At 39.3% G+C, this 18,342-nt stretch overlaps 1 protein-coding gene across 1 annotated transcript; it reads right to left on the bottom strand.

The window, feature by feature from the left end:
• Positions 1 to 358: 358 nt before the first annotated feature.
• LOC306874698 (NLR family CARD domain-containing protein 3-like) lies at positions 359 to 16,193 on the bottom strand (the record flags this gene model as incomplete). The annotated part of the gene is made up of 5 exons (XM_079424909.1): positions 359 to 536; positions 4,012 to 4,185; positions 10,349 to 10,522; positions 14,079 to 15,858; positions 16,016 to 16,193. 5 exons carry the CDS (start codon positions 16,191 to 16,193, stop codon positions 359 to 361), a joined length of 2,484 nt encoding a protein of 827 aa, XP_079281035.1.
• Positions 16,194 to 18,342: the final 2,149 nt, after the last annotated feature.

The raw sequence follows: 18,342 nt of genomic DNA, 5'->3' as shown, positions 1-18,342 counted from the left end.
TGAAATTACTGTGAAAGTAATGCAGTTATTAACCTGGAATATACTGTACTTTCACACTAAATTATTACAGTGCAGTTAGTATGTCCAATCTAATTTTTACAAAAAATGTTCCCATGAGACTGGAAAAGCATGTAGGCTGAATAAAAATGAATAATAAAATCCTTCTCATATGAAACTGCTGGATCAGTATCAGTATTAATGTCCAGGTGACAGTCTTGTTCAGGACGTGTTGTTTTGATTCACTTGTTTGGAGCTTGTGGAGTTTCCTCTGTCAAATACTGTATAATAGAGAGAAAGATAAAATACACTAAGATCTGCTTTAATACAATATAATAAATTACATCATTGAATCAATAACTTACTGTAGTTTCTGTAGTTTACAGTGTGGATCCTCCAGTAGAGCAGAGAGCAGCTTCACTCCTGAATCTCCTGGTTTATTATAGTTCAGATTCAGTTCAGTCAGGTGTGAGGGGTTTGATCTCAGAGCTGAAATCAGAGCAGCACAGCCTTTCTCTCCAATACTGCAGTTACTCAGCCTGCAGAGAGTGAAGAACATGAATGATCTCTGGGATTGTGTTTCAGCTTTAGGGTGAGAGTGTGTTTGTATGAGCTCTGCTTTTCTCTCTCACACCAGGATCGGTGCTATAGAGATTGTATCTTGCCAGCAGCTGAGACATTAATTTAACTCACTCTACATGATTCCTGATTGTGATGCTGAACTAGTTCATCGTTTTCACTCCTCAAACCGTTTGTAGTACTATACAGGTGATAATGTTAAAATAAGAGTAACATTATAGTGTAACTATGATATATAAGTCTTGTAAGGATCACTAATCGGCTCAATGATGAAATCCAGCGGCGTGGATGAAGGTATAATGTGTGAAGGACTACTACTCGTGCTTTAATCTAACTCCAATTCTCAAGTGATCATTAAATTTAGAATGTGTTTCTAATTAGTAACTAATCACAAATATTGGTTAGTTTAAATAGAGATATTTGATTATTCTGTACATCCTATATTTTCAGTTATTCATTCATCAGGGACTCGATGTTGTGTTTGAGTCTGACTCCGACCGGAGGACAAGAATCTCACGATCACAAACTCTCCAGTCTCAACTCACTCAGAGGATGCAAGGATAACCACAAAATATATATTGTGTGTTTAATAGCCTGTTTATTAGCTTGTGTCTAATAACATATTAATTTTTGTTCCTTTAGATTCACAACACATTGCTACAACTCCTGCAGCAAACCGTAACAAGAGGAAAATGCAACAGATTTATGGTAACACTAGTTAGTGGGTGCTTTTTTGAAGCACTCACTATTGTTATTGCTCATACTTATTATTTTCTTTATTTTCTTCTTTATTCCGCCGTTATTTCGGCGTGCTACTCCTCCCGCAGCTTTTGTCACAGACCCACGAATGAGGCGTCAAATCGTGCGGATTATTCGGGAATGGTGTGCTGTGACTTCTATAAGCGATCGGGGGTCCGGTGTTCGCCCCAGGGGCGAAAAAGTAGCCCAAAAATGCCATTGACTTAACATTGCGACAAACTTTGACGAGTCATAGCTCAGAGCGAGGATTTCACAGAAACTTGTGATTTGCCATATTTGAAGAGGCTGGCAGGCTCTGTAAGAACATACCTCACAATGGGGTAAAAGTTGCACCCCTGGGGGGCAGGAGCTGCCCAAAGTTGCCCCATTGACTTACTATGGAGCAGGACGGCCCATGAAATGCATGCGTTTAACCTACTATGGTAAATTGCATAGGGATTTTGTATTGAACATAGCTCTGGATCACAGTGTCATAGAGACAAGGGGGCGGGCTCATTTTACTCAGATGACCAATCAATCTCTCAGGATCATTGTGAAGCTATCAAGCCATGCCCTAGCAACCATTTAGAGCACCTTAGCAACAAGTTCCATAGACATCCATTGAAAGATATATATCTTCCATTCTGAATGTCACAGAGGCATGGGAGTTGGTTTATATCATTCATAGTGACAAGAAGCCTTTGCAGTTTCATCATTGGCAGCTCCAAGCAACTCCATAGCAACCAAACAAAATCCAAAGAGGGATATCTTCCATTCTGAATGTCACAGAGGCATGGGAGTTGGTTTATATCATTCATAGTGACAAGAAGCCTTTGCAGTTTCATCATGCAACTCCATAGCAACCAAACAGAGTACCCTAGCAACCAAAATCCAAAGAGGGATATCTTCCATTCTGAATGTCACAGAGGCATGGGAGTTGGTTTATATCATTCATAGTGACAAGAAGCCTTTGCAGTTTCATCATGCAACTCCATAGCAACCAAACAGAGTACCCTAGCAACCAAAATCCAAAGAGGGATATCTTCCATTCTGAATGTCACAGAGGCATGGGAGTTGGATTATATCATTCATACTGACAAGAAGCCTTTGGAATTTCATGATTGGCAGCTGCCAAGCCACTCCCTAGCAACCAAACAGAGTACCCTAGCAACCAAAATCCAAAGAGGGATATCTTCCATTCTGAATGTCTAGGGTACCCAGGATGGTTGCTAGGGTCATTGCTAGGGTACTAGGGGTGGTTGCTAGTGTGTAGCTATGTGGTTGCTAGGGTACTTGAGGTGGTCGCTAGGGTGTTGCTATGCGGTTGCTAAGGTACCCAGGATGGTTGCTAGGGCCGTTGCTAAGGTACCCAGGGTGGTTGCCAGGGAACCCAGGAGGGTTTCTAGGGCTGTTGCTAAGGTACCCAGGGTGGTTGCTAGGGTGTTGCTATGCGGTTGCTAAGGTAATCAGGGTGGTTGCTAGGGTACCCAGGATGGTTGCTAGGGCCATTGCTAGGGTTCACAGGGTGTTTGCTAGGATGTTGCTATGTGGTTGCTAGGGTACTTGGGGTGGTTGCTAGGGAGTTGCTATGCGGTTGCTAGGGTACCCAGGATGGTTGCTAGGGCCGTTGCTAGGGTACCCAGGGTGGTTGCTAGGGTATTGCTATGTGGTTGCTAGGGTACTTGGGGTGGTTGCTAGGGTGTTGCTTTGTGGTTGCTAAGGTAATCAGGGTGGTTGCTAGGGCACCCAGGATGGTTGCTAGGGCCGTTGCTAGGGTACCCAGGGTGGTTGCTAGGGTATTGCTATGCAGTTGCTAAGGTAATCAGGGTGGTTGCTAGGGCCGTTGCTAGGGTAACTAGGGTTGTTGCTAGGGTGTTGCTATGTGGTTGCTAGGGTACTTGGGGTGGTTGCTAGGGTGTTACTATGCGGTTGCTAGGGTACCCAGGGTGGTTGCTAGGGCCATTGCTAGTGTCATTTAGAGCAGCCTAGCAACCGTTTAACTATAAAAGGAAGCCACATCTAATCTCCATAACATCATACAGACATGCTGGCTGGCTATAGTGGCAAATTTTGGCACGCCAAGCACCCACTCACATTTTCTTCAGGAAATGTACATTCTAGTTTGTCTTATGATTTAGTTCTCTAGACTTGGGAAGTGATTAATAAAGAGGAATCTGTCTGTTCAGTTCATGAATGAGGTGTCAAATCAACCGGCTCATTGAGGAGAGGAGTGCTGTATCTTTTCTAAGCGATCGAACCTACGTTCGATATGTTCACACAGCAGACGAAAAAACAGACAAAAAAATCCCAAAGACTTACAATGACGGAATGTTCATGAAAGCATAATCTAGCCGCTGCCGTTTTCAAATTCAAAGCAAAACTGTGACATTTCATTCACTGACGCTCTTCAATCAGCGGCTCTAAACCCGGAATAATATAATCTAATACATAATATATCAGTACCATATTGGTAAATGTATGAGACACAAGGAATACGTTTCTGCTATAACTATTTATTTATTTATATATCTTTTGTTATTTTCCACAGAAGAAAGTCACACTGTATTCAAATGACTTGAAGATAATTAAAGTGAGGACAGTTTTAATTTTTGGGTGAACTATTGCTTTAACATGAAATGTTTTTGTTTGGCAGCATTTTCACACAGTTTTTATGTTTAATAATATAATAACACTTACTGTAGTTTCTGTAGTTTACAGAGTGGATCCTCCAGTAGAGCAGAGAGCAGCTTCACTCCTGAGTCTCCTGGTTTATTACAGCTCAGATTCAGTTCTGTCAGGTGTGAGGGGTTTGATCTCAGAGCTGAACTCAGAGCAGCACAGCCTTTCTCTCCAATACTGCAGTTATACAGCCTGCAGAGAGAAAGAGAAAAACTAAAGATGAGTTAAGTTCATTCACTGTTCATCACAGACCCATGAATGAGGTGTCAAATCAACCGGCTCATTGAGGAGAGGAGTGCTGTATCTTTTCTAAGTGATCGGAGCTACGATGTTCACACAGCGGACGAAAAAAATCAGGCAAAAAAATCCCATAGACTTACAATGACGGAATGTTCATGAATTTGAATCTCAACTGTCACTTTCACACACTCACACACACACACACACACACACACGCACACGCACAGGCACACACAGACACAGGCACACACACACACGCACACACAGGCACTAGGGATGGGCGATATCTTATCGTTTGCGATATACCGTTGAAAATTCTCCTCACGATAAAAATTTGTCTCCTCACGATAATAACGATAAGTCTAGTTGATGACGTAGTTTTGTGCGCGCCTGATTCACTGTTCACGTGCGGAGTGAAAACAAGCATGGTGGAAGGCGGACGTGAGGCTGACAGTGCGTTCACACCGGGCGCGAATAAATCGCGCTATTCGCGCGTAGTTGGACGCGTGAACATTTTGGGTTTACTCGCTTCATTCGCGCGTGAAATTCACTGCACAACAGACGCGAATTCGCGTCATGGGCGGGGCTTCTGCCAGGCGCACATGTATGACTGCCACAGAGAGCATATGTATAGAATTTCGCTCTAAACGCTCAATTCGCGCTGCGTCATTCGCGCGAATTGCGCGGCAGGATGTCTATTCGAGTCTTTGCATTGACTTAACATGTAAATCACTCGCGCTTAACGCTTCATTCGCGTCTGGTGTGAACGCACCATGAGGAGGAGCTTGTTGTTACGCGAGGAGCTACCTCCACAATTTGCAACTGGTTTGGTTACAGAAAATCAGATGAGGAGCAAACTACCGTAATATGCAAAGTGTACAGAAAAATGGTGGTTACAAAGAGTGGAAACACGTCCAATTTGAATTTGACATAAAAGATGCCATACTTTTAATAAAGTTAGAAAAATGCCATTACAAAGGTAAAAACAAAATTCCCTGTAAATCACTTTAAGGAGTCAAATATCACCTCGTAATGGGAAGGTTCATTTTTGATCAGAATGGTTGATTATTGATTTGAAGGTGCTGCTAAATTTTTGACCGTGCTCCTAAATATTTTAAATTAGAAGCACAAGCGCTCCTAAAAAGAAAAGTAACGCCCGTTTCACACATAATCCGTGTGCAGTACGTATGCGGTGCGGAAGCCTGACGAGCCATTGTGCTTTCACACATCACACGTTTGCAGTGCGCTACTGATCCGCAGTTTCTGTGTGCAACAAATTCAAAAATGGGTAATTAATTTTGATTTTAAATCCAAAACGTTAACTCTGACATTGTTAAAAACATTGAAACACTATGAAAAGTTATTTTAATCATTGTGATTCTTTGTTTTATATGTAGTTCGATTTGTTGACAGAAGAAAAGCTATCGGGTCATAAAGAATTTTGTGTTTTTCCACCTCCACGATGAGACGAGTGTCATCCATATCACCTTCTTTTTGAGTACTTTTCTGTCCGACAACCTGTCACGTGATTGCCAGCGAGTGTTCCCCCCAAACCCCTCCCCAACATATATATTATGTATTTCTTGAGGGAAAAAAATAGTAATATCTGATCGCATTTTGCAACTCTTGGGACTATACTGATTTTACTTTTTTTTACTTCTTGACCCTGTAATTTATTAACTGTAGAACACATTAACTGGAATTATAAATGCTTATATGATGAAATTATTATAGTTTCTTGTCAATCTGTGTTTATTTTAATGTGAACAATGCGCTGCCACTTTAATTCACTGCGGTGCAGCACAGCAAAAATAGACTCGGTGCGGAAACGATCGCTGCATAGCTGTATACGCACCGCAACTGGAACGGATCGACGGACTGCAACCGCGTGCTGTGTGAAAGCTCTAACCTGATAACATGGGTACGGAAAAAAATACGCACTGCAAACGCACTGCAGACGGAGTATGTGTGAAACGGGCGTAAGCGTAGAGCCCTGAGAAATATTTCTCATGTATGTGACGAGCCCCAATTTTAAGTTTTCTTTTTTTAATTATTATTATTTTAAGTTGTTTCATTATCAGGAAAAAATGCAAGTGATCCGCGCGAGCACCTCACTGTCATGCATGCGCATTCTTTTCCGCACAAACACTTGCATATGAATAATAGTCTAGACTCTAGAGCATAGCCTCATAAACTTGTTTTAATAAATCGCTTATGCATTAAATAAAGATACAAAACAGGTTGTTAAATATGCTGAATATATTGTTCAAATATTTATAAAATGTGAAACTGTCTTATTATAATCTTATTCGCAGTGTAGCGTTTTGCATCTGCATAATATAGTGAATTGTTTTTAACATGCAATGATACAAAATAAAACCAAACAAGATTTGTAATGAAGAAAAAAAAATGTAGACAAATAAGAATGATGTAGCCCACATCTCTTGAGCGTCTCACACAGCATGCGCGTGCCGAACACGCAAAATCTTGCTCTCTGCATGAATGCAACGCAGATGGCGACATAAGTTTGTTTGAAATGCATAAAAAGTTTAGATAAGATAATAATATTAACAATGAACATTATATGACATTTAAAATAGTTTTGGCGATTTTTCCTTCAGTCCGCCTGTGCATTTCTGACCCAAACAGCAAAGCAGTCTAAATCTCCGCGATGTTCTCGTTAAATATGCAATTTCTGAGATATTACAATGAATTAATTTCTAAAATGTTATGATATGGAAAGCCTGAAACAGATCACAGCAGTATAGCCGTACACAGGCTTTCAGTCATCAGCAATGTGGTAAACGTGTGCCAGTAGCCTATGCATATGATTTAATATGAAGCATCCGTAACGCATTATTATGGTTGATAAGAGCAATTAATGGAGATGAGCTGTTGATCATAATTAGCATGGCCATAAGTTGGCTGTGTACAGAAAGTTCAAGTTATGGGGTGGTGATGGCGCAGTGGATAAGACACATGCCTTTGGTGTGAGAGACCCGGGTTCGAATCCACTGTGAGACACCAATGTGTCCCTGAGCAAGACACTTAACCCCTAGTTGCTCCAGAGGCGTGCGACCTCTGACATGTATAGCAGTTGTAAGTCGCTTTGGATAAAAGCGTCAGCTAAATGAATAAATGTAAGTTAATTGCATTAATAATACTATATGAAATAAACTTAATCTTTAAAACTTAATCTATTTATATGTATAAATATATATATAATCGTCATTTGTATCGTTATCGCAATAAATACCTGAAATTATCGTGATAAATTTTTTAGGCCATATCGCCCATCCCTAACAGGCACACACAGACACAGGCACACACACACACACACACACACACACACACGCACACACTCAGGCACACACGCACACACACACACACGTGCACACACACACACACACACACACACACTAGTATTTGTAAATATTAAGCCGCATATTAAAACAGCAAAAAGTAATTCACAGAGACATTTAATGTAAAAGGCAAGGAAATTATGATGGAAATGAATGCCGGCACAGCCGTGAGTATCTTACAGTTTTTTACAATAATTTTTGCACTAATAATAGAACCTTCATGTCATTTTTCAAAACTCTAGACACAATTCACAACCGATGATCAAAATGCACATTTTTCAAAACACTTAACACTTTTTACAAATGCTTGGATAAAATACACGAGCCAAAGATCTTTTGTTCATTGAACTAAAATCACAGGTTCAAATTGACACAACTTAACATTAAAGTATTACTATTTCTCGCATAGTACAACTCGCACATTACATCTGAATTGAGTGTTTATTCATTTCATTGCAATGATCTAAACATCAACTGATACAGCTGCTCAAAGTGCAATTATGAACAACATTACGAAAGTGAAGCAACTGAGGACTGAGTATGTTCAGGTATGATCAGTTTCAAGATGCCTGTTGTTGGGAGAAAAGAAATCCCCAAAAATCTATATCATTGTTATCAGTATTTATTTTTCCTAGTCTTTTTAGAGGTTGATAGAGCTGGAAGCTGATGAAAACCATTCATATTTTTGGATGAGGCAGGCCATGACATGGATGAAAGGTTGAGACGGGCCCAGAACGATGTTCGCTGGCGGCCTAACCACCCCACACTGAATGTGATTTTGAGGGGATCCAAAGCAAAATCAGTGCAATGGGCCCAAAACTCCTAGCGGCGGCACTGAGAGCAATCATGGTTTCAGGCCCATCCACAGTTTATCAGCTTGTATTTACCCCATATTCCCCTTTCCTTACTGTAACCCGACTGAGGAGTTTTTCTCCACATGGAGGTCAAAGGTTCACAATAGACCTCACAAACAAGTCCCTCTTCTCCAAGCCAAAGATGATATGTGCAATGATATCAAAGGAGACCGATGTCAGGCCTGTATTTGCCATACCAGAAGATGTTTTCCAAGATGAAAACATCCATTATGATGTGGATGAGAACCTGTGGCCAAACTCACAAGACAGGGTTGATAAAAACATAGAAGTGCAGTGAGGGACACTCCAGTTGACATTTTACTGTAGGCCTAAAGTCGTTTTTTCTTATCTTTTTTTTTTCTTATTGAAAGTTTTTTGAAAAACCTGTTGTGTTGATTATTTCATCAATAATTTTCAAATTGTAATTTTTCCAGTGTCTGTACTTTTCTCAATGATGTATGAATGTGTAGAATCATAATGAAAGTTGCATCATGTGTTTTGAACAACTATATTTAATGATTGTACTAACAACTAAACAGTGAAACTATGGGTATCTTGTGAGTGGGGGATCTAAAGTAATGTTCTTATGATATTTCATAAATTTGTATTTTGAACCAATGCTTCTGCAAATGCAAGGCTTCTTTAAAGATATGAATGCAACATGCAGAGTTTTGAACATTGGATAGCCTGTGTTACAAATAATGACTGTTTTGAGTTTTGTGTCTAGAGTTTTGAAAAATGACATGAGGGTTCTATTATTAGTGCAAAAATGATTGTAAGAAACTGTATCTGAGAAACATTTCCAGGCTGCGTTCTCAACAGAGCCACTGGAGGACACTAGAGTCATGTTGAAAACATACACAGGAGAGATTATGCCTGTGTTGGGACAGTTTATTACTCTTCAACTGATTCAATTGTACAAGACTTGGTGCCACAGAGAACATGTAAATCATGGATTGGATACCTTTGGATCTGTATGTTTAATTTTTGGACAGTTAGCAGTTGTTTAATTTCAAAAGAAAACAGACTGTTGCCACAATTGATCAAATTCAGTTAACAGAAATCCAGTTGGGCCGATGGAGAAATGTAGATGTAATCAGTCACTAGAAAATTTGTTGGAGAGTTGAGGAGGTCTGAAATTTTTACAGTGTAACCAAAGTTTGGGTATTATTGCTTTCCATTGTGTGGATAAAAAACATTTCTCTAAATATCTTCTCTTATGTTCAGAGAAGACAGTCATGCTGTTTTGAAATGATTTGAAGATAATTAAAGTGACGACAGATTCAATTTTTGGGTGAACTATCGCTTTAACATGAAATGGGTTTGTTTGGCAGTGTTTTCACACAGTTTTTGTGTTTAATAATATAATAACACTTAGGGCTGGGTATTGTGACCAATTCTGCGATTCGATTCGATTCTTATTTTTATGGTTTGATTCGATATCGATTAGCTATCAATATTTCATTTAAAATGTTAGTTTTGCAGACATGGGATCCATATTTTGATATAAATGCTGGTAACTGAAACTCTCCTACTTAAGTTTATTACTGAAATACACATCTATATAAATAATAGGGTGCACACAGTTGTTTTTTTTAGTGGACAAATTCGAAAGATAAGTGAAGTGACATTCAGCCAAGTATGGTGACCCATACTCGGAGTGCAATGGCCAAGCCTCGCTCTGGGTGAACCGCCTTCTTGATCATGGTGTCTCCCCTGCCAGGTAAGTATATCTATAGATGGTGAAACCTTCAGGACGAGAGGTGAATATTCATATCCTCTTACTTCACGTACGTTCATGCACGCGCATTAAGAATCGAATCGATATCGTTGCGTTAAACTGAAGATCGATTAAAATCGGAGAATCAATATTTTTTACCCAGCCCTAATAACACTTACTGTAGTTTCTGTAGTTTACAGCGTGGATCCTCCAGTAGAGCAGAGAGCAGCTTCACTCCTGAGTCTCCTGGTTTATTACAGCTCAGATCCAGTTCTGTCAGGTGTGAGGGGTTTGATCTCAGAGCTGAACTCAGAGCAGCACAGCCTTCCTCTCCAATACTGCAGTAACTCAGCCTGCAGAGAGAAAGAGAAAAACTAAAGATGAGTTAAGTTCATTCACTGTTTGTCACAGACCCATGAATGAGGAGTCAAATCAACCGGCTCATTGAGGAGAGGAGTGCTGTATCTTTTCTAAGTGATCGGACCTACGATGTTCACACAGCGGACAAAAAAGCAGACAACAAAATCCCATAGACTTACAATGGAGGAATGTTCATGAATTTGAATCTCAACTGTCACTTTCTCTCACTCTCTCTCTCTCACACACACACACACACACACACACACACACAGACACACACAGACACACACACACACACACACACACACACACACATACACACACTCTCACACACACACACACACACACACACACACACACACACACACACACACACACACACACACAGACACACACAGACACACACACACACACACACACACACACACACACATACACACACTCTCACAGACACACACACACACACATACACACACACACTCTCACAGACACACACACACACACACATTAGTCAGAGGGTGCAAGGATAACCTATTCTTTAAGTGGCTGCCTACTGCTAATCTAGTTCTTGAGAATAAAACTCCCACACAATGATGTACAAGTAACAATAATATTTGCAAAAACACATCGATTTGTTGAATAATTAAGTAAATATACTTCCTTAATTTCCCTCTGTAAAGAAACCTCATTGCTGGCTACTCTCTGCTGTCTCAGACTACGTCATCTTAGCCCTTTATCGGCCTCCGTAGCTTCTCTAAAGGGAGCGGTGAGCGGGAGACTGAGCCGTTGCTTGCAATTCACAAACTCAACCGCTACATGCTGCTAAAATCTACACACTGCACCTTTAAGTCGGCCGCCTACTGCTTGCTCAGAACAGAAAGTGTAGTTCTGGTCACTTCAGTACAACTTGCTAATCAGTGATAGACAGAAATCAAAAGGTCTCTGATGACGTGCTACTGCTCCATTCATCCATGAGCCTTTAGTCTGTTCTGTCCTGGACACAGATTTGAGGAAACATCAGCCTCCACATGATCTACTAGTCATTATGATTTCAGAAGAGCGAAGAATAAATAACAGTTTATTTGTCAGGTAAGAATGTATCATGTTAATTACATAATTAAAGAATAAGAAACCAATTCAGAGTCAGAGATAATAAATACATAACATCAATTGCTGAAAGATGAATCTAAGAGAGAGAGGTGCAAACCTGACAGAGGAAACAGTAGCATTTATGAGTGCTGTTTACTCTGATATAAATACTCTTCAACTTTGTTGTTCATTGGTCTATAACGCTGCCTTCACATGCTATCGGAAATGTCCTATTTCCCACTTATGAAGTCGTGATTATGAGCTTGTTGTGTTCAAGTGCTTTAATGTAGGAAATAATAAAATGTAGCATCCCATTGGTTGACAATCATATAAACATTCACCGTGCTATACATGCAGTTTTCTGACAATCCTGGAATTTCAGTCAAATACATGTTTATTTCACTGCTTATAAAACATAAAATATGCTTTGAATGATCGTTCATATCTAGCCTATAAATACAGTACTTAAGCGACAAGACAAAGGGATGTAGTTGTTGTGAGAACAGACAGCAGCAATGGTTGTCCCCTCCACCATGTTTAAAGATTATGACCCGCCCAACTCAGAAACTCTGGTATCAAAATTATTTCTGAATTTCCCAGTAAATATGACTTGAAAGGCCGTTCACATCCAATCTCCGATTAGGAAACTCGTATTCACGATTACTCTGATAGCATGTGAAGGCATAATAAGTGTATATCCCAGGGGTGCCCACACTTTTTTGAGCGGGGATCTACTTTTCAAATGAGAAACTTACCGAGATCTACCAAGTGGAAAATAAATAAATAATACAATGCATTTAAAATAAATAGGCCTAAATAAAAAAGCTGGTTGGGATGTATCTTTATATTGCATTAAGTTAAATTTTTATTTAAAAAATAATAAAATAATGTTCAATAATGCCTGCAATTCTTAGTACCCCATAAAACCGTGCCTGCATTTACCTAAAGCATTGCTTCTCAACCTTTTTTACTCCAAGACCCCCTCTTCTCCAAATCAATACTGCAAGCCCAAACTTTTCTATTCACTAAAACCTTCGTATTTTCATGTCATTTTTTTAAACAAAGCAAATTCAAGAAAGATTTAAGCATCCCATGAACATACTTCACAAAAATGTCCCTTAAGTTGTGTTTAATATCTACAAAGTATGTAAAAGTATGTATCTCTGAACTCAGCGATCTGAAGGCAGCTCGACAGCATCAGTGAATATTTCCTCTGTCAGAACAAGCTGTTTGAGCGTCTGATGCCCGTATGTACATGAACACCACTGATCCTCACAAACTTCTCCAAAACACGCGAGCATCCGTTATTAAACTCTGTGTATTCAACTAGGTGAATATCCTGAGCTGTGTTCAAGCAGAAATATGATATTATAGTGATCAGTGCACCGAGAGCACAAATACACACGGTTCGTTTGTGCATCAAATAACAGACACAACACACACCTAATGCACCATCCTGTATGTGACTGTAATCATCTTTACCTTGATGACAATCATCATCCATCAAAACTTTAGGCTACTAGTGTGACCCTGGCTTCTTTTATCCAGCCGAGATAAACATACATTAGTCTTGAGCACATTCAGTATAATCATTGTGTTTGTCATGCTGTTTGGAAATGACTTGAAGATAATTAAAGTGAAGACAGAGTTTTAATTTTTGGGTGAACTATCGCTTTAACATGAAATGTTTTTGTTTGGCAGTATTTTCACACAGTTTTTGTGTTTAATAATATAATAACACTTACTGTAGTTTCTGTAGTTTACAGCGTGGATCCTCCAGAGCTGAACTCAGAGCAGACCAGCCTTTCTCTGTAATCCTGCAGCAGGAAAGACTGCAGAGAAAATACAGAAAAAATAAAGATTAAGTTCATTCACTGTTTGTTACAGACACATGAATGAGGTGTTAAATCAACCGGATCATTGAGGGGAGGAGTGCTATATCTTTTCTAAGTGATCGGACCTACGATGTTCACACAGCGGACGAAAAAGCAGACAAAAAAATCCCATAGATTTACAATGGAGGACTGTTCATGAATTTGAATCTCAACTGTCACTTTCTCTCACTCTCTCTCTCTCACACACACACACACACACACACACACACACACACACACACACACACACACACAGACACACACAGACACACACACACACACACACACACACACACACACATACAGACACAAAGAAACATTTTTTTTTTTATTCTAATCCAGTATTTGTAATATCAGAGAGTAACAATCCTGTTCCTGGAGGCAGCTCATCTTTGCACAGTTTGGATGAATCTCTCTTATCAAACACACTTGATTCAACACTTCAGGTCATTAGTAGAGCGCTCTGTGATGTTAGCTGAGTGTGTCAAATAAGAAAGACCTCAAAATATACAGAAACAGTGCAGAGAAACACAGGCCTACTGTTCACAATAAAGTCAATAAAACAAAGACACTGTAAAATACTCACTCAATCTTTCTAGATGCTTTGATCACTGGCAGCAGCCTCAGGAGACCTTCTTCTGATGGATCATATTTACTCAGATTAAACTCATCCAGCTCTTCTTCTGAGTTCAGCAGCACAAACACCAGAGCCGACCACTGAGCAGCAGACAGAGAGACTCCAGAGAGACGACGGGCACCTGTTCTGCTCAGGTATGTTTGTACCTCCTGCTCCAGTGAACGATCATTCAGTTCATTCAGACAGTGGAACAGATTGATGGATTTCTCTGGAGAGGGATTCTCCCTGATCTTCTGTTTGATGTATTCAGCTGTTTCCTGATTGATCTGAGAGCTGCTTACTGTCTTTCTCAGGAGGCCTTGTAAGAGAGTCTGATTAGACTCTAGTGAGAGACCTAGAAGGAACCGGAGGAAGAGGTCCCAGTGTCCGTTCTCACTCTGTAAGGCCTTGTCCACTTCTCTCTTCAGTAAACTGGTCATGAACATATGATCTGATCCACGTGACCTGAATATATTCCACAGTCCTGTGTTTTGTTCAGAAAAGGACAGCAGCTTGAATAAAGCAGCAAGAAACTCCTGAATACTCAGATGAACAAAGCTGTACACCTTCCCCAGCTGCAGTCCAGACTCCTCTCTGAAGATCTGGGTACAAACTCCTGAGTACACTGACACTTCTCTGGCATCAATGCCGCTCTCTTTCAGGTCCTCTTCATAGAAGATCAGGTTCCCTTTTTCCAGCTGTTCAAAAGCCAGTTTTCCTAGAGACAGAATAGTCTTTCTAGCCTGATCAGAATCAAGTTCATATTTCCCATCATACTTCTGCGTCTTCAGTTTGGTCTGAAAGATCAGGAAGTGTGTGAACATTTGTGTGAGAGTCTTGGGAATCTCTGCGCTCTCTGCTTTACCCATCATCCTCTCCAGAACAGCGGCTGAAATCCAGCAGAAGACTGGGATGTGACACATGATGAACAGACTTCTTGATGATCGGATGTGTGTGACGATCCTATCAGCCAGACTCGGATCATTTATTCTCTTCCTGAAATATTCCTCCTTCTGAGGGTCGTTGAATCCTCGTACCTCTGTGACCTGGTGGACACACTCAGGAGGGATCTGATTGGCTGCTGCTGGTCGAGAGGTGATCCAGAGGAGAGCAGAAGGAAGTAGATTGCCCTTGATGAGGTTGGTCAGCAGCACATCCACTGAGGCTGATTCTGTCACATCAGACAAGCTCCGATTGTTTAGGAAATCTAGACGCAGTCGACACTCATCCAGACCATCAAATATGAACATTACTTTGTAGTCTTCATAATCTGCTGACTTAAATTCTTTGGTTTCTGTGTGAAGGTGGTTTAGAAGATCCACAAGACTGAGATTCTTCTGTATCAGATTCAGCTCCCTGAAAGGAAGTGGAAATATGAAATGAACATCCTGATTGGCTTTTCCTTCAGCCCAGTCCAGAATGAACTTCTGCACAGAGACTGTTTTTCCAATTCCAGCGACTCCTTTAGTCAGCACATTTCTGATGGGTTTGTCTTGTCCAGGTGAGGGTTTAAATATGTCATTGCAGTTGATTGGTGTCTCCTGTGTCTCTGGTCTCCTGGACACTGTCTCAATCTGTCTCACCTCATGTTCATTATTGACCTCTCCACTGCCTCCCTCTGTGATGTAGAGCTCTGTGTAGATCTCATTCAGACGTGTTGAGTCTCCATGATTGGACAGTCCTTCATTGATTCTCTGATATTTATCCTGTAGTCTGGATCTGAGTTTTTGTTGATACACAGGTATCAGTTCTGAGCAAAGGAAATAATTCTTGTTATTGGCAGAGCAATATTTTAGAAATGTATTTTTAGGTTTGATATGGTAGATATTAGATTGTGTCATGAGATTCAGAGACAGAAGGTTCATAATAAAAACACAGGCTATAATCAGCTGATCCAGAGCTCTTACTGGTCTGTAGTGTGTTAGCGAGGTCTGTCTGGTTCATCTTCCTCAGGATGAACAGTGTGATCTTCAGAAGCCCCTCTCTGACTCTGCTATGATCCTCGTCAGCATAATGGTCTCTTTCAGAGCATTCTGGGTAATCTGGACTCAGTAGTCTCTTAAAACCTTTCAGCTCACTCTTCATCACAGAGATGATGTTCTGCTCAAGCTCCTGAAATAGAGAATATTATTTTGTTTAGTCAAAGGCATGAATACTAAACGTCACTGAATTATATCACACCTGCTAAGAACTTCCACTGTTTGCTCAGACATCAGCGTCTACAGATACTGAGGTTAAAAGAGGGAGTTTGACTGCATTGGCTGTTTGCTAGATTGATGTTCATCTTTGTGCAGCAGTCAGGTTACATATGGACTCAGCTTCTCTACTTTAGTGATCATTGATCTGCTTTATAGTGGCCTACAAATGATCTTACACTGGTAGGAAAGTAAATGTGACTATTACAGAGAGGATTGCACAGATTTATGAAACATTCGTATGCCGTCAATCCCAGCGGGCACCTTGATGTCAATTTGACGTCAAATATTAGTCAAGATTTGACCAAGATGCTTTATAGCATAATTTTAATTTCAGTTTGGATGCCAATTTCTTCTGATGGTTAATTATGGAAAATAGGAGGTTATCCTGCACTGAAATTGGTTTAATATATATGTAGGCCAATATATTTGACGTTCAATGTACGTCAAATCAACGTTTGACCAAAAACATTTAATTGATGTCATATCGACGTCGTATTGACATCAATGATTAGTATGTTTAATCAGGATTTATGTAAAGTTATGGTGTACTATGAATTTTTCATTAGCTTGATTAAGTTTAAATAGCATTTTTTTCTTAAATGAGGTGAAACACATCCTTGTCATCTTTTGAACCATGATGTGTTGGATTTGTGCATGGAACACAAACTGCTGTATGTGGACTTGTAACTTCTACTCGAAATTTATTGTTATTATTATTATTTTACTCATGCTGAAATTGAAGGTAAACAGTCGAGTGATTATTAAATTTACCAAAAATACTTATTTATTTATTTTTATTTATAGTGCTATCATAATACTGTATACTGGCAAATACAGCATTATGGATGTGACATTTTGTGTTGGATGTGACATAAATTCTTGAAAATGTATGTGTTACCAATATCCTAAATAATCTGCTTATATTTTAATAAACCCTCGTTGATAGAGTCTAAACATCAGAAAAATATCAGTCTATATAGTTTTCTATGTTAAAAAAGAGAAATAATCATGTGTTATGGATGTGACAAAAAAGGACACTGTTTTTGAGAGAATAGGTCTATACTTTGTAGGATTTCTTCAAATTAAAATGCACAAACCAGATGCAATAATACCCAACAAATAGAGAAGCGATGGCTCTTCAAAGAATAATGTTATTTTAATTTTGATAAATATGTACTGTTATGGATGTGACAAGCCTGAAAATAGCACTTACCAGACTATGGAAAATCATGCACTAAAAAAAAAAAAAAAAAAAATGCTTTAAAAACCTTAAGAGAGACCTGGGTCATGGGTATTTGAACCACCAAATGTTGACATCTGTGCTGTCAGTATAGAAAAAACTTTGGTAAAAACGTTATTTTTTCATGGTAAGGTTGACTTTTGCATGGAATTGCCATTTGCTGTTATTACGATATAATTGTAAAACCAGCATTTACAGTAACAATTATTAATTATTGTAAAATTTACATTAGGCCTAATTTTTCACAGTGAAATTTTTCACTTTGACATTTCATGTCTGGTGAACAAAAACAGGCTCCCCTTCAGATTTTACAATTATTCAGATTTCCTTAATTGACCAAGATGTAATGTATGACCCTATAAAATCAATTTTATTTTTTCCATTTTTTTTCTTTTTAATTTTTCTTGACTCCAACAGACAAATAAAAAATATATATTAATAATAAAAAGTATGTCTAATTAATTGAAATCATGAAAAAAGTAATTTAACAGTAATTTATTAAAAAAAGTTATTAAAAGTTTAACAAAAAAAATAAATTTTTTTAGGCTCTATGAAACGTGCATTTTATTTTCTCAAATTCAGTTTGTGTTTTCCAATAATTTTCTGGAATTATGAAAAATGTAGGGCCATAATGGCCATTTATTGAGAAAGCATTCCACATCTGTAGATGGTGCTGTTTTACTCATTTCCGGGTTTCCGTTGAAACGCCTCATCACTGCCTTGATTGGTCCATTCTGAAGTCGAAGCTTCCAGAAAGCGGTTCTCTGACACGTTTTATCAGGTGAGTAAATGTGTT

Source organism: Barbus barbus (assembly GCF_936440315.1).
Source record: "Barbus barbus genome assembly, chromosome: 9".
Taxonomy (NCBI): Eukaryota; Metazoa; Chordata; class Actinopteri; order Cypriniformes; family Cyprinidae; genus Barbus; species Barbus barbus.
Note: the sequence above shows the minus strand (reverse complement) of the source record. Positions and strands in the feature narration are given on the sequence as shown.